Source organism: Megalops cyprinoides, chromosome 14, assembly GCF_013368585.1.
Source record: "Megalops cyprinoides isolate fMegCyp1 chromosome 14, fMegCyp1.pri, whole genome shotgun sequence".
NCBI classification, from domain to species: Eukaryota; Metazoa; Chordata; class Actinopteri; order Elopiformes; family Megalopidae; genus Megalops; species Megalops cyprinoides.
The window spans coordinates 25,069,597-25,085,130 of NC_050596.1; the positions used below are offsets into that span (position 1 = coordinate 25,069,597).

At 47.5% G+C, this 15,534-nt stretch overlaps 1 protein-coding gene across 1 annotated transcript in view; it reads right to left on the reverse strand.

Moving 5' to 3' along the window:
• kcnh3 (potassium voltage-gated channel, subfamily H (eag-related), member 3) overlaps positions 1 to 15,534 on the reverse strand; it is a 91,614-nt gene that overhangs the window by 20,546 nt on the left and 55,534 nt on the right. Inside the window, exons 4-10 of the mRNA XM_036544741.1 lie at positions 14,342 to 14,476; positions 12,545 to 12,684; positions 11,267 to 11,522; positions 9,750 to 9,907; positions 8,621 to 8,828; positions 4,638 to 5,045; positions 298 to 497 (exon numbers count right to left, since the gene is read on the reverse strand). Coding sequence (XP_036400634.1) covers positions 298 to 497; positions 4,638 to 5,045; positions 8,621 to 8,828; positions 9,750 to 9,907; positions 11,267 to 11,522; positions 12,545 to 12,684; positions 14,342 to 14,476 — 1,505 coding nt within the window. The remainder of the gene's footprint in view (positions 1 to 297; positions 498 to 4,637; positions 5,046 to 8,620; positions 8,829 to 9,749; positions 9,908 to 11,266; positions 11,523 to 12,544; positions 12,685 to 14,341; positions 14,477 to 15,534) is intronic.

Genomic DNA, 15,534 nt, shown 5'->3' on the forward strand with positions numbered 1-15,534 from the left:
GGTGACTTAAGAACACAGTATCAGAATTACTTAAAGCCACTAAGTCCCTCAGCGCTCGATGAGGTAGTCAAGTGTTTGATTTAAGCACCATGTTACCCTTGGGAGCTCAGAGTCAGGGTTGGGTCAGGGGTGTGGTTTAGGGCCAGTCTTTGGGGTCTGAGTGGAAAGTGGGAGACAAAACCACAGACGGTGGATGGTTTAACCAGAGGAGCCTGAACAAAGGTCTCTGGTGAACCGCTGCTGTTCCCCGGTGTGAGATGGCTCACGGTGGCTTTCACGCGTTGCTACCGTACACACCTCGCTGACGTCAATGCCGTTGTTGACGGACCAGGTGGTCTGGAAGCACTCCATCACGCGCTGCTCCAGCGACTTGGGCAGGCGGTGCACGCGGATGAAGTCCTTCAGGTCCTTGGTGCGGGTGTGGTAGAGGGATCGGCGGGAGTACATGCGCTGGATGATGGCCGTCACGTTCCCAAAGACCACTGCGTGCATCAGGGCTGCAGGGGGAAGAGAGGCAGGCAGACGTAATGCTAAATCTTTTGGCCAGTCCAACACAGCATGCATGACTGCACTATATATATATTGCATATATGTGGGTGCATATGTGCATGAGCACAGTATATTAGCATATTATTCTCAAATATTCTTCCAATGAGCACATTTAATTATCAACTCATATACTGGCAGACAATTCATATACTGCCTTTGTTGCCGTTGTATGATAATCTGGAACATTTTTTCCCTGACAGTGTGGGTTCATGTGCATTCAGTCTTTTAGTCTATTATCCACATGGTCTGTGCTCAGAGCACTTTCTCTTTGCACTGTTTAATGGACCGTGCCTCTGCTGGGGAAACTGCTGATACAAGAGACGCTCATGGGGGCCTGGCAGGCGTGTCCCTTTCCTAACCCCATAGAGATTATATGGGAGAACGCAGGCACCAACAGGGAACCCCAACAAGGTTCACATGCTCAAAACCTCCCACCTTCAATACAGGGACAGTGAAAGCTGGCCATGCCGGGTGTTAGAGAGCTGTTTGTTGACACAGTGTATCCACCTCTAGTCTAACACTGATAAACCTCTAACCTCCATTTCTGTGCTCATCTGTCATATCAAGCAGGAGGGAGAGACTGCAGTGTGACAGTAATATCCATGCAAACAGAGACTGGTACTGTACTGTACTGTACAGTACTGTACTTCATCCTGCTCTTGTCATCTCTCAAACAAGTGAGGGTAGACAGGAGGTAAATACTCAGCACAATGTAAAATAAACACCTCTTGAAGATAATGGTGTTGTTACATTTTGGTGAGATGTCACGTCAGTAAAAAACGGAATTTAGCAGTAGCTAATTTTGAAATGTCAGCGCAACATGAATGGCCCATTACGTGCAGAGTTTTCTCACTTTCTCCCTTGACCTTACACTCTTTCCACCTCCTTCTCTCCCAGTCTCTTCCACTCTCTTCATCTCTCTTCCATCTCTCTCCCACTTGTCTGTAAGTGGGGACGCTTGTGACGGCTCTCACAATGGAGAGTTAAGGTTAGGGCTGTAATTAGTCTCTGAGCAGTGGATATAGGACCCCCGTTGGAAGGCAGTTGCTGTGTGCCGACCCCACGCTGTGTCATAATGAAGAGTGCTGAGGTAATACTCTGTGTGTGTTCACGCTTGCACACGTGTATGTGTGTGTACGTGTGCGCGTGAGGGTGAGAGAGAAGTGGAAAGAGAAGGAGATGGCATGGATTTGTGAGAGGGATTCTAAATACTCTCCATTAATACTCCCATTGTAGTGGAGGCAAAGACAGAGTTCTTGGCTGGCAAAGATATTGAGTTCTCCATGGACTTAAAAATTCCTCAACTGTAGATATTACATCAATGCACTGAACAATGGTGCAGTCAGAAACAATTTATGAGGAAGTTCCTTTGTTGTTCATAATGTGACTTTTATAAAGAGTTTTAATTAAGATTCTCTGTCAGTGATCCAAAAGCTTTTTTCTCAGTTACTGTCTTGTAAGGCTTCAGCCAACATACAGATAGCAGGCAAATTACTGTATGCAAGGTGGGTCCTTGCCGTGACAGTCTCCTGTCTAAGTGTTCACCCTGTCACCTGAGTGTCTCCTCTGCCTTCTATTGCGGTCACAGTGGCAGCAAACACACCCTTCTCTGCCACTGTTATTGGTTTTAAAAATGTTTGAAAGGTTTTAAAGTGTTTTTGTGTGATGTGGGTGGTGGAAAAGCTGCCAGCTGGCAGGGACAGTAATTGGCCTTTCGCCTCTCGGTGCGTGAAAGGGGGTTAGTGGAATAGGCCGTTTCTCCATCTGCAGGAGTCAGTCAGTGTGGTGCCACCTGGCTGACACACACACTCACACTCTGTCCCTCCCCTCCTTTCCCCAGCAGGTTTCCTAAATCTTCCCCACACAAAACCGAACCCCATTTTCCCCAATGACACCCCCTGTCAGGAAAAGAATAGATATCTCACATGAGGCTCATTATTGCTCTTCTTGTCTTTGTGGCTAGAAAAATAGGAGGTAATCTGACAAAAAGAACTGGTCTTGTTATTTTGCTCCGAGGCTTCATTCCCATTTTCATGCATTATACTTGCCACAAATTGGAATTGCAAAAGGTGGAAAAGTGCCATTTCCTTTGGCTTCACTGTGATTTGTTTCATCTTGTTTTTGCTTTTTGCACAGAAAGCCACTCCAGTAAGCCAACCATTCAGTGTGGTCTCATGGGAAATGTAGTCAGTGCGGGGATGGACAGATACACTTTGGATGGAGAGCCAAAATCATAAAAAACAGGGCCAATGTAATAACACCTGCTCTGCTGCAAAGGGATCCACATGAATAATGGACAGAGGTGTACGGGTATTACCATTTGCATCTGGCAAAAGGAGAAGAAACAACACAAAGCCCAGACTGTTGCATATTTATCACCCCAGGGGAATCAAACCAGTTAACGAGATAACTGAATATTTAGGCCAGTCCAAGCTGAGAGAGGTGATTGTCCTGAAAGTGGGAGCCTGATTGGCGGTGGTGGTCCCGTCAGTAACCCTGATGCTCATTTCCATAATGCCACGAGAGAGGCTGGACGTGACTTCGGGGCCCCCGTGCTCTCGTGTGGCTGCGGCTCACGCACAGGCACACTCGCTCGAGAAAGCGGTACTGCGGAGGAGATGTGTCTGTGCTGATGAGAGATGCAGGACCGTTCCAGGTCAAGCAAAGCTTCAATCACTTGCTCTGCTGGCAAAGTTATTTATTTGCAGGCAGTTGAACAGTGTTTTGTTTTTTGTTTTTTTTAAATTGCATGGAATGAAATGTTTAAGAGTGCAACTGTGAAATTACAGGAGAGAGTGAACCAGAGAGCAAGAGATGGAGAGGGGAAGAAATAGGCACACGGAGAGAGAGAGGGTTCCTTTTCCTCCATAATTAGGCTGTAATGACACCAAAGCATGGGGCAGGACCCTGTTCCCATGGCTCCTTCAAAAGCGAATTTGTCACCCCCGTATTACAGCAAGCAGACGACTTCATTTCAAATATCATTCCGCTTACATAACAGCTCTTTTCATTGCACTTTTTTTCCCGCAGTCTCTTTTCATTGCAGCTGTAGCTCTACCTCAGGGCTCCTGGCCCCAGAGGGCTGCCGTGCTGCAAGATTTCTGGCTTTCTGAGACCAACTAACGTTCCTCGCAAGCAAAGTTGACTGTCAGCGTCACGAGGCGGTGGAGTGTCTGGGAACTGCGGGTCCCTGGGAGTAGGCCTGAACGGCTGGGCTCCAGAGGAAGGGAATGCTGTCTGAGTCAGTGGATCGGCCCGGTCCGGCCTGTGCCAAAGCGCTCTCCTGGCCGTGTGCTGTGCCCTGCTGCGTTCTGAATGGGACCATGTGCCTGAAATGGCTCAGGAGAGGACGGCGTGACTCTGTTCCAAGACCACAGGGATGCAGGCCGCTGCGTACGGAACACTCGTCCTCATTCAACTCCGGCAAATTGGAGGTGACTCACTGCTTGGTGTGAAGGGCTGTGCTCTTGTGAATGACACCTGTTGCTGTCACGGCTCTGAGGAGCGCTACATATACAGCCGAGGAGTACGTATTTAAATGTTCTCTTGTGGGTGACATCATACAGGCAGTGTCATGGTTGCCATGGAGAGAATAAATAACACATCTCAGCTGGGCTCCACAGCTTGTAGAATGTTGTTGGGTCATGGTAGCAATGGTTTGCCAATACTTCTCGGCATGTTTTCACACCCTCAGAGCTCAGGGTGTTGAACTCACCGAGGTAAGACAGTGCATATATTCATGAGGATTAATTAATAACTGCACAGATTGTCAGCAATTATGTTTTCTAGATGGGCTGACAGTAGCCTCAGAGAATGAGAGAATGAATTGAGCAGACTTGTTAATATGAAGATCAATGAATATGCAGGTCCTGTGCAAAAACAGATCCTTGGATCTGTGAATTTGCAATATTTGGGCCACTGTTTACCCCACCCCCTTTGCAATCCGTTGTTAGGAGTCCCATCCTAACAGTGCTGGCCTGCAGACAATCGGTTGTCTGTCATCCTGCACCAGCTCTTGGATGTAGTGAATCAGAAACATCAAAAAACACATAAAAGGAAAAAAAAGTGGACAATCCATTGACACTCACCACCGATGAGCATGGTGCAGATGGAGAAGATCTTCTCCGAGTCGGTGTTGGCGGAGACGTTGCCAAAGCCGACGCTGGTCAGGCTGCTCAGGGCGAAGTAGAGAGACGTCACGTAGGAGCTGCGCACCGAGGGCCCGCCCCCCAGCTCCACCCCCGTCCCGTTCCACTGAGCTGTCCCGGAGACCGTCGTCTGCCCCACACCCAGCCCCGCCCCCGTCGCGTTCCATTGGCTGGAATTCCAGGAGTCCCGCCCCGCCAGCTCTGCCCCGGAGACATTCCATTGGCTGCCGTTGGCTGCCACCCCATCCATGCTTGTGGGGTGCACAGAGTCAGAGACTCCGAGCAGTGAGGATAAGGGGGACAGGAAGTAAGGGGTGCCCAGACGCTTTGCAAGCTCATGCAGCCAGCCTAAAGAAGAGACACAGAGATATTGCACAGGTGTTAGCAATTTCCTCTGGCGTGAAACAAGGATGTTAAGACAGGAGAAAAATAAAGCACTCCATTGCTCTGGATTAGAGGACTTAAATCCCTAATCCTGGGTGGAGCACAACTGCTGTACCATTGATCTTTGGAGCAGTGAAGGTCCTTCAGTGCAACCCAATTGCACAGCTGAGCACTACGAGTAATAAGTCTCATTGGGAATGAGCTAGAAACCGCATGCTAATAAATATTATCATTATGAATGTCACACTTCAGCTATTTTCTAAACATATCATTAATGCAGCAGCACATACCTGCACCATATTGAGTAGGAATGGTGATTACCATTTTGTGTGTGTGTGAGAGAGAGAGAGAGAGAGAGAGAGAGAGAGAGATTTTTTGGGTGTGCATGTCATATGTGTACATGCATGTACGCGTGTGTGTGTACGTGTGTGCACATGCATGGGTATGTGTGTGGGTTCATGATGGCACTGAAGTTGAATTTTCCTCTGCCCTTCCTTTCACTTCACTGTATCCCGCTTAAAAAAGGTGTCTAGCTGCCTCTGTCCAGGGTTCTGAAATGATTCCGCTCAGCCTGTTACCCTGTCCACGCTGCTTTCTGCCTCTGTCCTGGGTCCTGAACTCCAGCGAGTTCCAGCTCATCGACTTGCAGAGCGGGCACTTTCTGGAGACCGCCGGGCCCCTGGGGCTTTCACACTCTCTCCTGCTCGGCTCTCAGTCCCCCAGCCCTGGCTTTTCACGTAGAGAAGACAACCCTTCATCTGATCCTTAGGGCTTGGAAGCGATATTCAAAGATATGTGACCTTGCGGAAAGGTCAGCGGGTAACCACGGCAGTTCCGCAGACAAGCTCCGGAACTGGGAGGGAAACCGGCAGTTAGGGCTGAGGGAGAGGAGGAGCAGGGGACTAAGCTGGAGGAGAGGGTGTGATGGGGAGATAGGAACTCTGGTAGTTAACAGCTGTCCAATGCACAGCAGAGGTCTGCTCTCACCAGCCTGTCGAAAATCGCACACAGCAAATTGCCAGGATTCTGCCGCTAGCCGGTCAAATCTCACGGTAAGCAGAACAAATGCTACGGCAAATTGGCAAACTCCTGCACTGCACTGCACCGCGTGACTCCGGTGAGACATCGTGCTGAGGAGAGTTACTCTGGTCCTGCTCAGGACATCTGAGAAAGCACTTGCGTCTGATCTGAGAGCACCAGAGATCATACCCTCCACCCTTGCCACAGTTAACAAGCTCCTAAATTCATTATTCCTGCTCCACAGAAAGGAGCAAGAGGCAGATTTTAACTATGTGCACTGGCTGGGTTGTGCAGTACTGTGTGTAAGATCTTATGTATCCCTGCTCTCTGTATGTGTATGTGTGTAAGTGCTTCAGCATATTTATGGCTGTATGCTTGACCATCCTTGTAAATGAGCAATATATAATTGAGTGGTTCAATTCTGAAGACTATATTCTAGGAAAAACCATTGAATCTGTAAATTACATATGAATCTTCTGAATAACAATTGTCAGAACACACATTGTTCCAGGCAACCCCTGAACAAATCCCTTAGGGTAACTACTGTTGTTTGGGAACAAGTGCCTTAAATCAATGCTATTGCCACAGACAAAAACATCATTACTTCACTCAGAAGCAAATTCAACATTCTCAAAATGCTGTAACATTTCTGTTGCACAAAATTATTGTCATAATATTACACCAATTAAATGATCGGGAATGAGAATTTTATACGTTTGTTTCAGAATTCACAAACCCTTTAGTTACTTATTAATTTATACTGACATCTGCCAGTTTCGGTACATCTGTTAATGCAATGGTGTTACATGCTTACAGAAAACAAGCACAGATTCCTGAAAGCTAATTACAGAACTGCCGCCACATGGTAGGTGTGGCAGCCATCTGCATATGTCCAAACACATATAGCTGACCTATATTACATTGCCTGCTGATAAGATGAATGAAAGTTCAACACATTAACAAAAACAAACCGCATTAACGAATGATATTTACTTAGATCATTTTAACCCAGGCATGATTCCAGGAAATCCAGTTTTCCAGCAGCTCTGTTTTCCCTAGAATACACGTCCCAGGAAAGTTCCGGGTCCAATTTCGTCAATTTGATCCTATTGCACATTCAGGGACCTTAGGACAGCTGGGCTTGGGTTGGGATCTGACTGTACACGGCTGGCTGTTGCCAAACGACACCGCAATTAATGTGGCAGGCTCATTCCAGCGCATGCTTTTATCAATGTTCCACAGCATAGCTGCCTAAGTGTTCGGATAACGATGGTTTGAATAGGGTATTGTTTCGGTCAGGTGATTTGCCTCAGCTACTGACAGGCTGCCTTTCCGCTTTGCTGTACGCCGGGCTCATTAGTGCCCCTCTCACGCGAGGCTGCTGCCTGCCGATCTATGCATCTAACAGGCCCCGGAGCCGACTACACAGCGCCGGGATTTCAGACCGCAAGACGAAAACATGATTAGAGCCTGAGAGTGGAGACGCGTCGCCGACAGGACTCCTGCATCCCTCTGACGGGGTTAACGCTGAGCTCGCCTTCAGAGGCGAGCGCGATACCCTCGGTGTTTTTCCTAAATGTCAGGCAATTTGAGTGGATCAAAGACACCACCAGCACGACAGAAGCCGCAAAGCCTCTCTCTATTGCTGAAGCTACTGTCGGGTGGTCGCTATCCTGTCATCCCCCCAAGAAGCAAAACGAGCCACAGGACCCATATGTTTTGCATGAAGGGTTTATGGACTGGCTGAACAGGTGCCATCCCTGTCTTATGGGGCTGTAGAACATTATTGCTGTGTCTGCATTCTGTCACAGTCGATAGGTAAACTACCATCTGTAAGTCCCCTCACTATCCTGCTTCTATTTGCATCCCCTGTCCCCTCCTCCTCCCTGCGCCCTGTGTCACACACACTGCCTCACCACCCTCAACCCCCCCCCACATCCCCAACCCAACCCCCTGCTAAAATCTTCACGCAGGCCTGGGTCCGGCTGCGCTGCTGTGAACAGATGGTGGGGAACACAGCCAGGGCCCTCTCTCTGTTACAGCAGCTAATGAGGGAGCAAAGCGACACTTCCTGTTCGACGGTGAGACGCAGCAGCTCTCTCCCAAAGTCATCACTGCAATAACAGCCCAGAACTGGAGGGGTGGGGAGAGCTAGGTGTGTGAGAACTGAGGGGTGTGAGGCGCGTATAGGGTGTGAGGGGTTAGGGGGGCATGCAGGGTGTGTGAGGTGTATCCCTCTGGCCTGGTTTATCTTTACTAGATAAAATATTGCCACATTTTGGTTCAAGCTGCATTTTTTTTTGCAAGTGAGCAAAGGTTGCAGTGTATTATGGTGTAGTTCTGTGTAGTACTGTTGTGTAATTCCACTTCAGAGTGTTATGTAGTATTGTTGAGTAGTTCCGCTGTGTAATTCTGTGTAGTATTATAGTGGTGCTCCACTGTAAACCTCTGTGTTTTATGGTGCAGTTCTAGGTTTTACGATGTATTCAGTGGGAGCTGCAGGGCGGAGGTGCACTGACCGATGTCCCAGGTTCCGGGGCTGTTGCTCTCAATCTCCCGCCGGCCGATGAAGTACCAGACGCAGGCCATCCAGTGGGCGAGCAGGGCGAACATGGACATGAGGAGGGTGAGCACCACGGCGCTGTACTGGGAGTAGCGCTCCAGCTTCTGCAGCAGACGCAGCAGCCTCAGCAGCCGCACTGTCTTCAGCAGGTGCACGCCAAAGTTCTGCAAATAGAGGGGTGAGAGGTCAGAGGTCGAAGGGCATCGGGGCAGAATCAGGCTCTGCCGTGTCTGTCTGTGGCAGCGCAGTACAGCAGAGTCCTGACGCTTTTCGGAGCAGTACATTCACTTTCTCACCCGGCTCTGTGCTTTATGGGAACTTTGAAGTTGTTCTGTGAGAATATAAAACTCAAGAAAACTTCAGTTCAGTTGGATGTCCGCTGCCGATCTGCTTTGTTATGGCCTTTTAAATGATGGTGTGAACTTGGTTTTTCCAATTAAATGAACTCTTTCTTTCCCCGGGGTTCATTTAAAAATTCTTTTTTGACTATGTTCATAAAACCTTCAAGCTCCATTTAGGTTTACATTTTCAGGTTAATTATCAGAGAACAAGCCCACACACTCTTTACACATTCTCTCAGGCAACCTTTCATCTGATCACCTGGAAAAAACAATATTCTCAAAATCTGAGAAATGAAACCCAGAAATAAAGTATTCTAAGCATACATAAGTATGTTCCAAGTAGTTAGTCCTCATTCCCCTACTCTGTGATGCTGTAGGCTTTAAATGTCAAATACATATTGACATTTTCCTCAGACAGCTCTCGATTTTTCTACAACACAGACAGGAACCTGCAATTACGGGTTGTAAGTATCTTGATAGGGACAAGATGTGTCATTTCAGGAGCAACAAAACTTGGCTCATCTATAGCACATTCCCCCAGTCTTGTAAAATGATTCAATGGCATTCATTTAATGAACAAATTTGTGAAGTGGCAAGGTTAAATACTGACACAATCATAACGAAACCCCCCTCCTCTTGGTCTGTTTGGTGGCACGTGCTGGAATGACTGGCTTGATCAGCCTCTCTCGTGCCGAGCGCTGTCGATGTGGCTGGCCGGAGGGAGCCCCTGCGAGGGATACTCACCACGCTGACGTTGAAGGCGTACAGCAGGTCAAAGGGCAGGGCGGCGATCAGGTCCACAAACAGCCAGGTGGTGGCGTAGTGAACGCAGATGGAGCGAGCGTCGTACACCACCTGGCCGGACGTGCTCACGTAGCTGGTTCGGAAGTTCAGCACGATGTCTGGGGTGCGAGAACAACCACGGCGTCAGCACAGTGACCTTTTTATCTCATTGGGCCTATTAGGCGTTCGGAGCAAGCCATCGACCTATGAACAAAGGACTTGCTGTCCTTTTGAAAAGGCGCTTTAGGTCACTGCACAAAGAAATGATGCATCGGGGAAGTGTTCACCATCTGTTCACATAAGTTCATAGGTCACATGACAGGGAACTACAAACATGCCTTGTTTGGGCCATTTACACTTTCCTTGGGGCTTATCTTCAGATCCAGTTCCAATAACATACGGTGAGCATGATGAAGTTTAATGAAATTAGCTACAGATCATTTTGCATAAAAAGGCCTCATGTGCCTTTTAAAACATCTCTCTTTTTTGCATGAAGCCAATCGTCTGTTTTAATCAATCTCTTTTAATTAGAAGGCAGTAATTAAAACAAAGTGCTTTGATTATCATTATATCACAACATGTAAATTTCTGTTCATAATCAATGGTTTACTTTCATTAGTAGACCAGGCTATGCTGGTAAGTACCGACTACCTTAAAGAAATACAATTAGTGCCAAATGGAATCAACAGCATAAGCAACCTCGCCAGCTGTCGGGAAGATAGGTTAAGCTTGGTTACATAGTGTTCTCTTAGGGATAAGGGGTGAGAGTACTGTGATTAGAATGGATAAAGTCAGCACCATTGAACACACATTCATCACTGCCTTAGGAACCTTTCTCAGCTCACTCAACATCAGTGTAATCATATCTCACCATATCTCCTACTCTGCACACACATCATCTCAGACATGTTCATGAGTTCTGAGCCTGTGCCGTGTATCTCTTCCATTTGAAGACCAGGATGGATAGCATGTCGATATCCACAGAGCCTGCTCTTTGAGATGGGGGATCTGAGTCTTTGCAGTCATTAAGGCTTTGACACAGAATGAGTCCTTGGGGTTGTCTACTGCAGTGGCTAAAATCAGCTTCAAAGACACAGCGAAGCTGCATGATTGAGCAAATCTCCTTGGTCACAGTAAATCATTGATTTGGAATCATATTCCTAATGAGAACAAGTTATCCAGCAACCACCTGGGAGGAGTTAATCGGTTGAACTGATTCAGGATGATTGTCAGTGGCTCTTGTTTGAGCGCTAAATTACGAATGCGAATGGATGTCTGGCTCTCTCTGTAAATAATTAACGCTCTTAGGACTGGGATGAGTGGTTGAATTGGTTCCATTATGGCAGTAATTTGCTCAGATGAATTAAACAGTAGATTAGAATTGGATTGTCCCAGGTTGATTCTATCGGAATCTGGTGCTGCATATTTAAGTCGTGCGGTAATCCTGGACGCAGACAAGTGGCACTGCAATTTCTTACCCAGCATGAATAAGATCTCCACCAGGATGTCACTGACGCTGGGTGGGTTGCGGGGGTTGGAGCCCCCCTCGTCCCTCCCCCCACCCACGCTGAAGCAGACGTTATAGGGCACAGTGACAGCGACGTAGAACGTAGCCAGGAGTATCAGCCAATCCCAGCCTGCCTTGAAGGTGCCGTAGTGAAGCAGGATGAAGCGAGATTTCTGAATGGCAGCCACCTTATACTCTGGGATGGGTGGCTTCTCCCCAAACATGTTCTGGATGGGCGTAGAGAATGGCAAACATGGATACACATATAGACACATATTCATTCACACGCAGATTCACACGCAGAAGTGCCAAAGCACATGCTAAAAGACATTCACGAACAGTACGCTAAATGCTTAAACTCATGAAGTTCATGAAAAGTATGAGCATCATGGTGTTTAACCATTGGCAGTTCTTGAAAAGGTCACTTTGAGCTAAAAGGCAATCTATCTGCATCATGACTGATACATGCATTTGCAGGTGATCTGACCCTAAGGCGCTTCATCTGTGAGCTTTGGTCTTTGACCCCTGTCTCTCTGATCAAGGCACTGGGGATGCATTGATCAGTGAATCGCATTAACCTTCTGCAATTTCTGGGATTATCTCCAAACTAAAGGGCAGAAGGATTTAAGTCACAGCATGAGATGCTCTCAGTGGAATGCAGTGTGCTAGTCCTGAGCTTGTGGGAGGTCATCCTCACCTTGGAGGGTACGACTTTGAAAACTCCTGGTATGTTCACTGCAAATGTGAGTTCCGGGGTAATCCTAGTGGGGACTCAAGTCACAACCCCCAAAACCACATGGCCTAAATCACTTTAGGACACATTGTTTGCTAGCTGAGCCTCAGGTCCCTAGCTCAGGGAACCACTCTGGTCCCAACTCTATGTGGGGGCAGTCTTTCTCGGCAGCATGCACTTCTGAGTACCACCTCACGTACTCATACAAAGTGCCTCTGTTTTTTTCAATATAGGAACATTTTATTTCTAATAGAAAGACAATCTCATACTATTGGTGTAAACAGACTCCATGGAATGTGTGTTTGAGTTAAGAGTTATGTGTGACACAGCAGAAGTGTAGCAATTCATGAGTCCTGGTCCAGACAAAGTGTTTCAGAACATCTATGAGCCTCCTGGAATTGAATAGTGTACACACAGGGCCAAAAGTGGCAGGGTTACTCGTGGAGCATATGAGTGATGAGTGAATGGGGCATGTGCTTTGCCCCTGTGCCCGCGCCGTTCCGGAAATGCACTCACGTTGTTGATCTTGAGCTTGCTCTTGTCCTGCTTCTGCAGGTGCCCCGACAGGTGGTAGAGAACGGCCCGGCTGCGGCGGCGGTTGGCGTTGAAGCCTGGGGGCCGGGTGACCCGGTGCACCTCCAGCCCCGTCTCCTCATCTGGGCGACAGACAGGGCGTCAAGACAGGGCAGACAAGGATAACAGGGCGAAGTTTTTCGTCTCTTCTTTTGCCCTTAAATGATTTCCTCTCCCTCTCAATTCACAATTCTCAATTCATTGCACATCTCTTTGCTCAATTCTAATCGGTTTAGGTTATTTCCCCGGCAGGACAAATGCGCTTATGTTGCCAAACCTTCTACAGAAATAAAATTTTCCTTTTATTATGAGCATAGTGCATTTGAGACACTATCACTGTCACCCCTCCCTCTCTGTCTCTCCCTCTCTCCCTCCCTGTATTTATATTTTGGCATCGCAGTTAGCAGGTCTCACCTTTCTTAATTGTGCCAGTGTGTTGGCCCAGATGTGAATTCACCATATGCTAACCCCCCCCCCCTCCCCCCCGCCCCGGTGACAACGGTGTGACTCACTTGGCTAACCCACAGACACAAAGCCAGAGAGGAAGACAGCCACTTCGCCGCTAACTGCGGGACGGCCCCCTTTCCCGTTGGTGTGAAACTGCTGTCAGAGGACCTGTGCATCACTCTCGATCCTGACTTTATTAGAAACGAGGATACCAACTGTGCAGCAGGGCTCCAGATAATCTTATTGCTCATCATGTAGTTTTGTTTGCCATGGAGCAGAAGGGAGTAGGATGTTGCGCTGGACTTCAGCACAGTTTTGTGAATTTGCTTTTGTTTGTGCCCATGTCAGACTGAATCATTAAATTCCTCCTGCTCTTTTTTTCCCCTCTCCTTTTGTTTCTCTCTCTCTCTCTCTCTCTCTCATTCTGTCTGTCCCTCTCTCGCGCTCTCTCTTTTTCTCAGACACTGCTCTCTCCCAAACACATTACGCAGCGTTAGACTTCTGTAATCAAGCGAAGGCACCTGGCACTATCAGAGGTAGGTTTTAAGCACAATGTCAGTGGGTGAAAGAACCGAGTTCAATGTCTGAGCAAACAGTATCAGCCTCCATCAAATCTCAGTAAAATCTCCTCCTCCAATAAAATGAATCCCTGAGAAATTTGTTTGATTTTACATCGGCTAATGCTTCACTGCCGTGATTTTTTTTCCATACTAAACCTCAGTTCTCAGAATCCTGAAAGCATGTAATTCCATGAGATTCACCCTTACTTTCTCATTGAGACAATCAGCTAAGTGAAGGCAGGTATACTATTTTGGACCATGAAAACAGAGGAAACAGGTAGAGGGTAAAATCATGCTTCGAACATGCTCCGCTCCATGTGTCAGGGCAAGTGCAAAGTTGCAAGGTTACATCACATTGCTAAATGCTGGGAACAACAACTGAATGGTAATTACAAACATATTAGCGACTTGTTTATGAATCACTGAATAACCATAAGCAAAATCCATAATGTATTGACAAAAAAATCAAGTAATTACTTACTCATTATTCTCATGACGTAAACCCATCACTCATGGGAAAATGAGTATAAGGTCAGAGGCAATGAAGTGGTGCAGATGCCGTCATCCAGCAGCTACATGTCCTACTTCTATGGATTTATGAGAGGGATAAAATGCATATCCACCCCTGCTGGCTAGGGCTAGCAATCTATGGATTGGATTTGGTAAGGTTTCACTCTAGCCCCAACGGCCACGTTGGCCCTCCTCCCCTTGTCCCTCCCACAGTGTAACTCACCTGTCTCTGGGCCCTGCTCAGTGTCCTGGTCCTTCTTGTTGTCAGTGATGTCCTTATGAGACACCAAGAAGAGCACCACCTCGCCCTTTTCATTCTTGATGGGAACAATGTCCAGAAGACACCAGAACTGGGTACCTGCCACACACACACACACACACACACACACACACACACAAACACACAAACAGAAGGACCTTCACAGACTCATACTGAATATCCTATATACCTCATTCCGAGCTGAGATTTGTTCCGAGTTGTTTGTCAAGATTGGAAACAATCATTGCAACAGCAATGAAGTCTCCTGAGAGTAAGAGCATTCCCTCCAACAAATTGGAAATATGGGAAGAAAGACTGTAACAGTTCTGAACCATTTAATTCCAGCTGCATGCAGAAAAAAATACATGTGTCTAGGAGTGCTGTGTTTGAAAGGCCAATTAAGTATGTTGTAGGCTATGTGTGCTTATCTGTGTTTGGGCCTGAGCTTACATTTGCGGAGGTTCAGGCCTCTGTGCATGTGCGTGTGAGTGTTTGTGTGTGTGTGTGTGTGTGTGTGTGTGTGTGTGTGTGTGTGTGTGTGTGTGAGAGAGAGAGAGAGAGAGAGAGAGAGAGAGAGAGAGAGAGAGAGAGAGAGAGAGAGAGAGCGAGAGAGAGCATTCATGTATGAGTGATGCTTAGCCTGAATCTTCTCTGTTTGCTTGCCAACAAAACAGAGACACACTCAGCCCAGTTAGGCAGAGTTCTGCAGAGAGGCTGTGAGTGACAGTCACTATAACCCCTGCATCAGGACCCTGCACCTTCCCACGAGCCTCAGCTATCAACCATCACGCAGGAGAGCAGAGCAAAGTGCTCTCAACAAAACCTCTATCCAGACAGACCTGTCACAGTGTCACCCCCTCCTCAAGCAGCACTGCAGCCTAAAACTCATATTCTGCTCGGAAACATGTCTGCCAGATCAGAATCTCAAATTCTCTCCTGCCACAACCTGTCCTAGTTTAAAGCAGGCTGTCTGTTGAACATGGCTGATTTAATATAAAAAAAAAAGGCAAAAAGCCCTTCAAAATGAGCATGAGTGTGTGTATCTGTCACTCTACGCAAACAGAGGCGGAGTTAGCGAAGGTCTGTGCTTGGAACTCTAAATGGCTGCAGTGTGAGGCAAATACACAGACGTGGCTGCTGCCCGGCACTGACTGTCA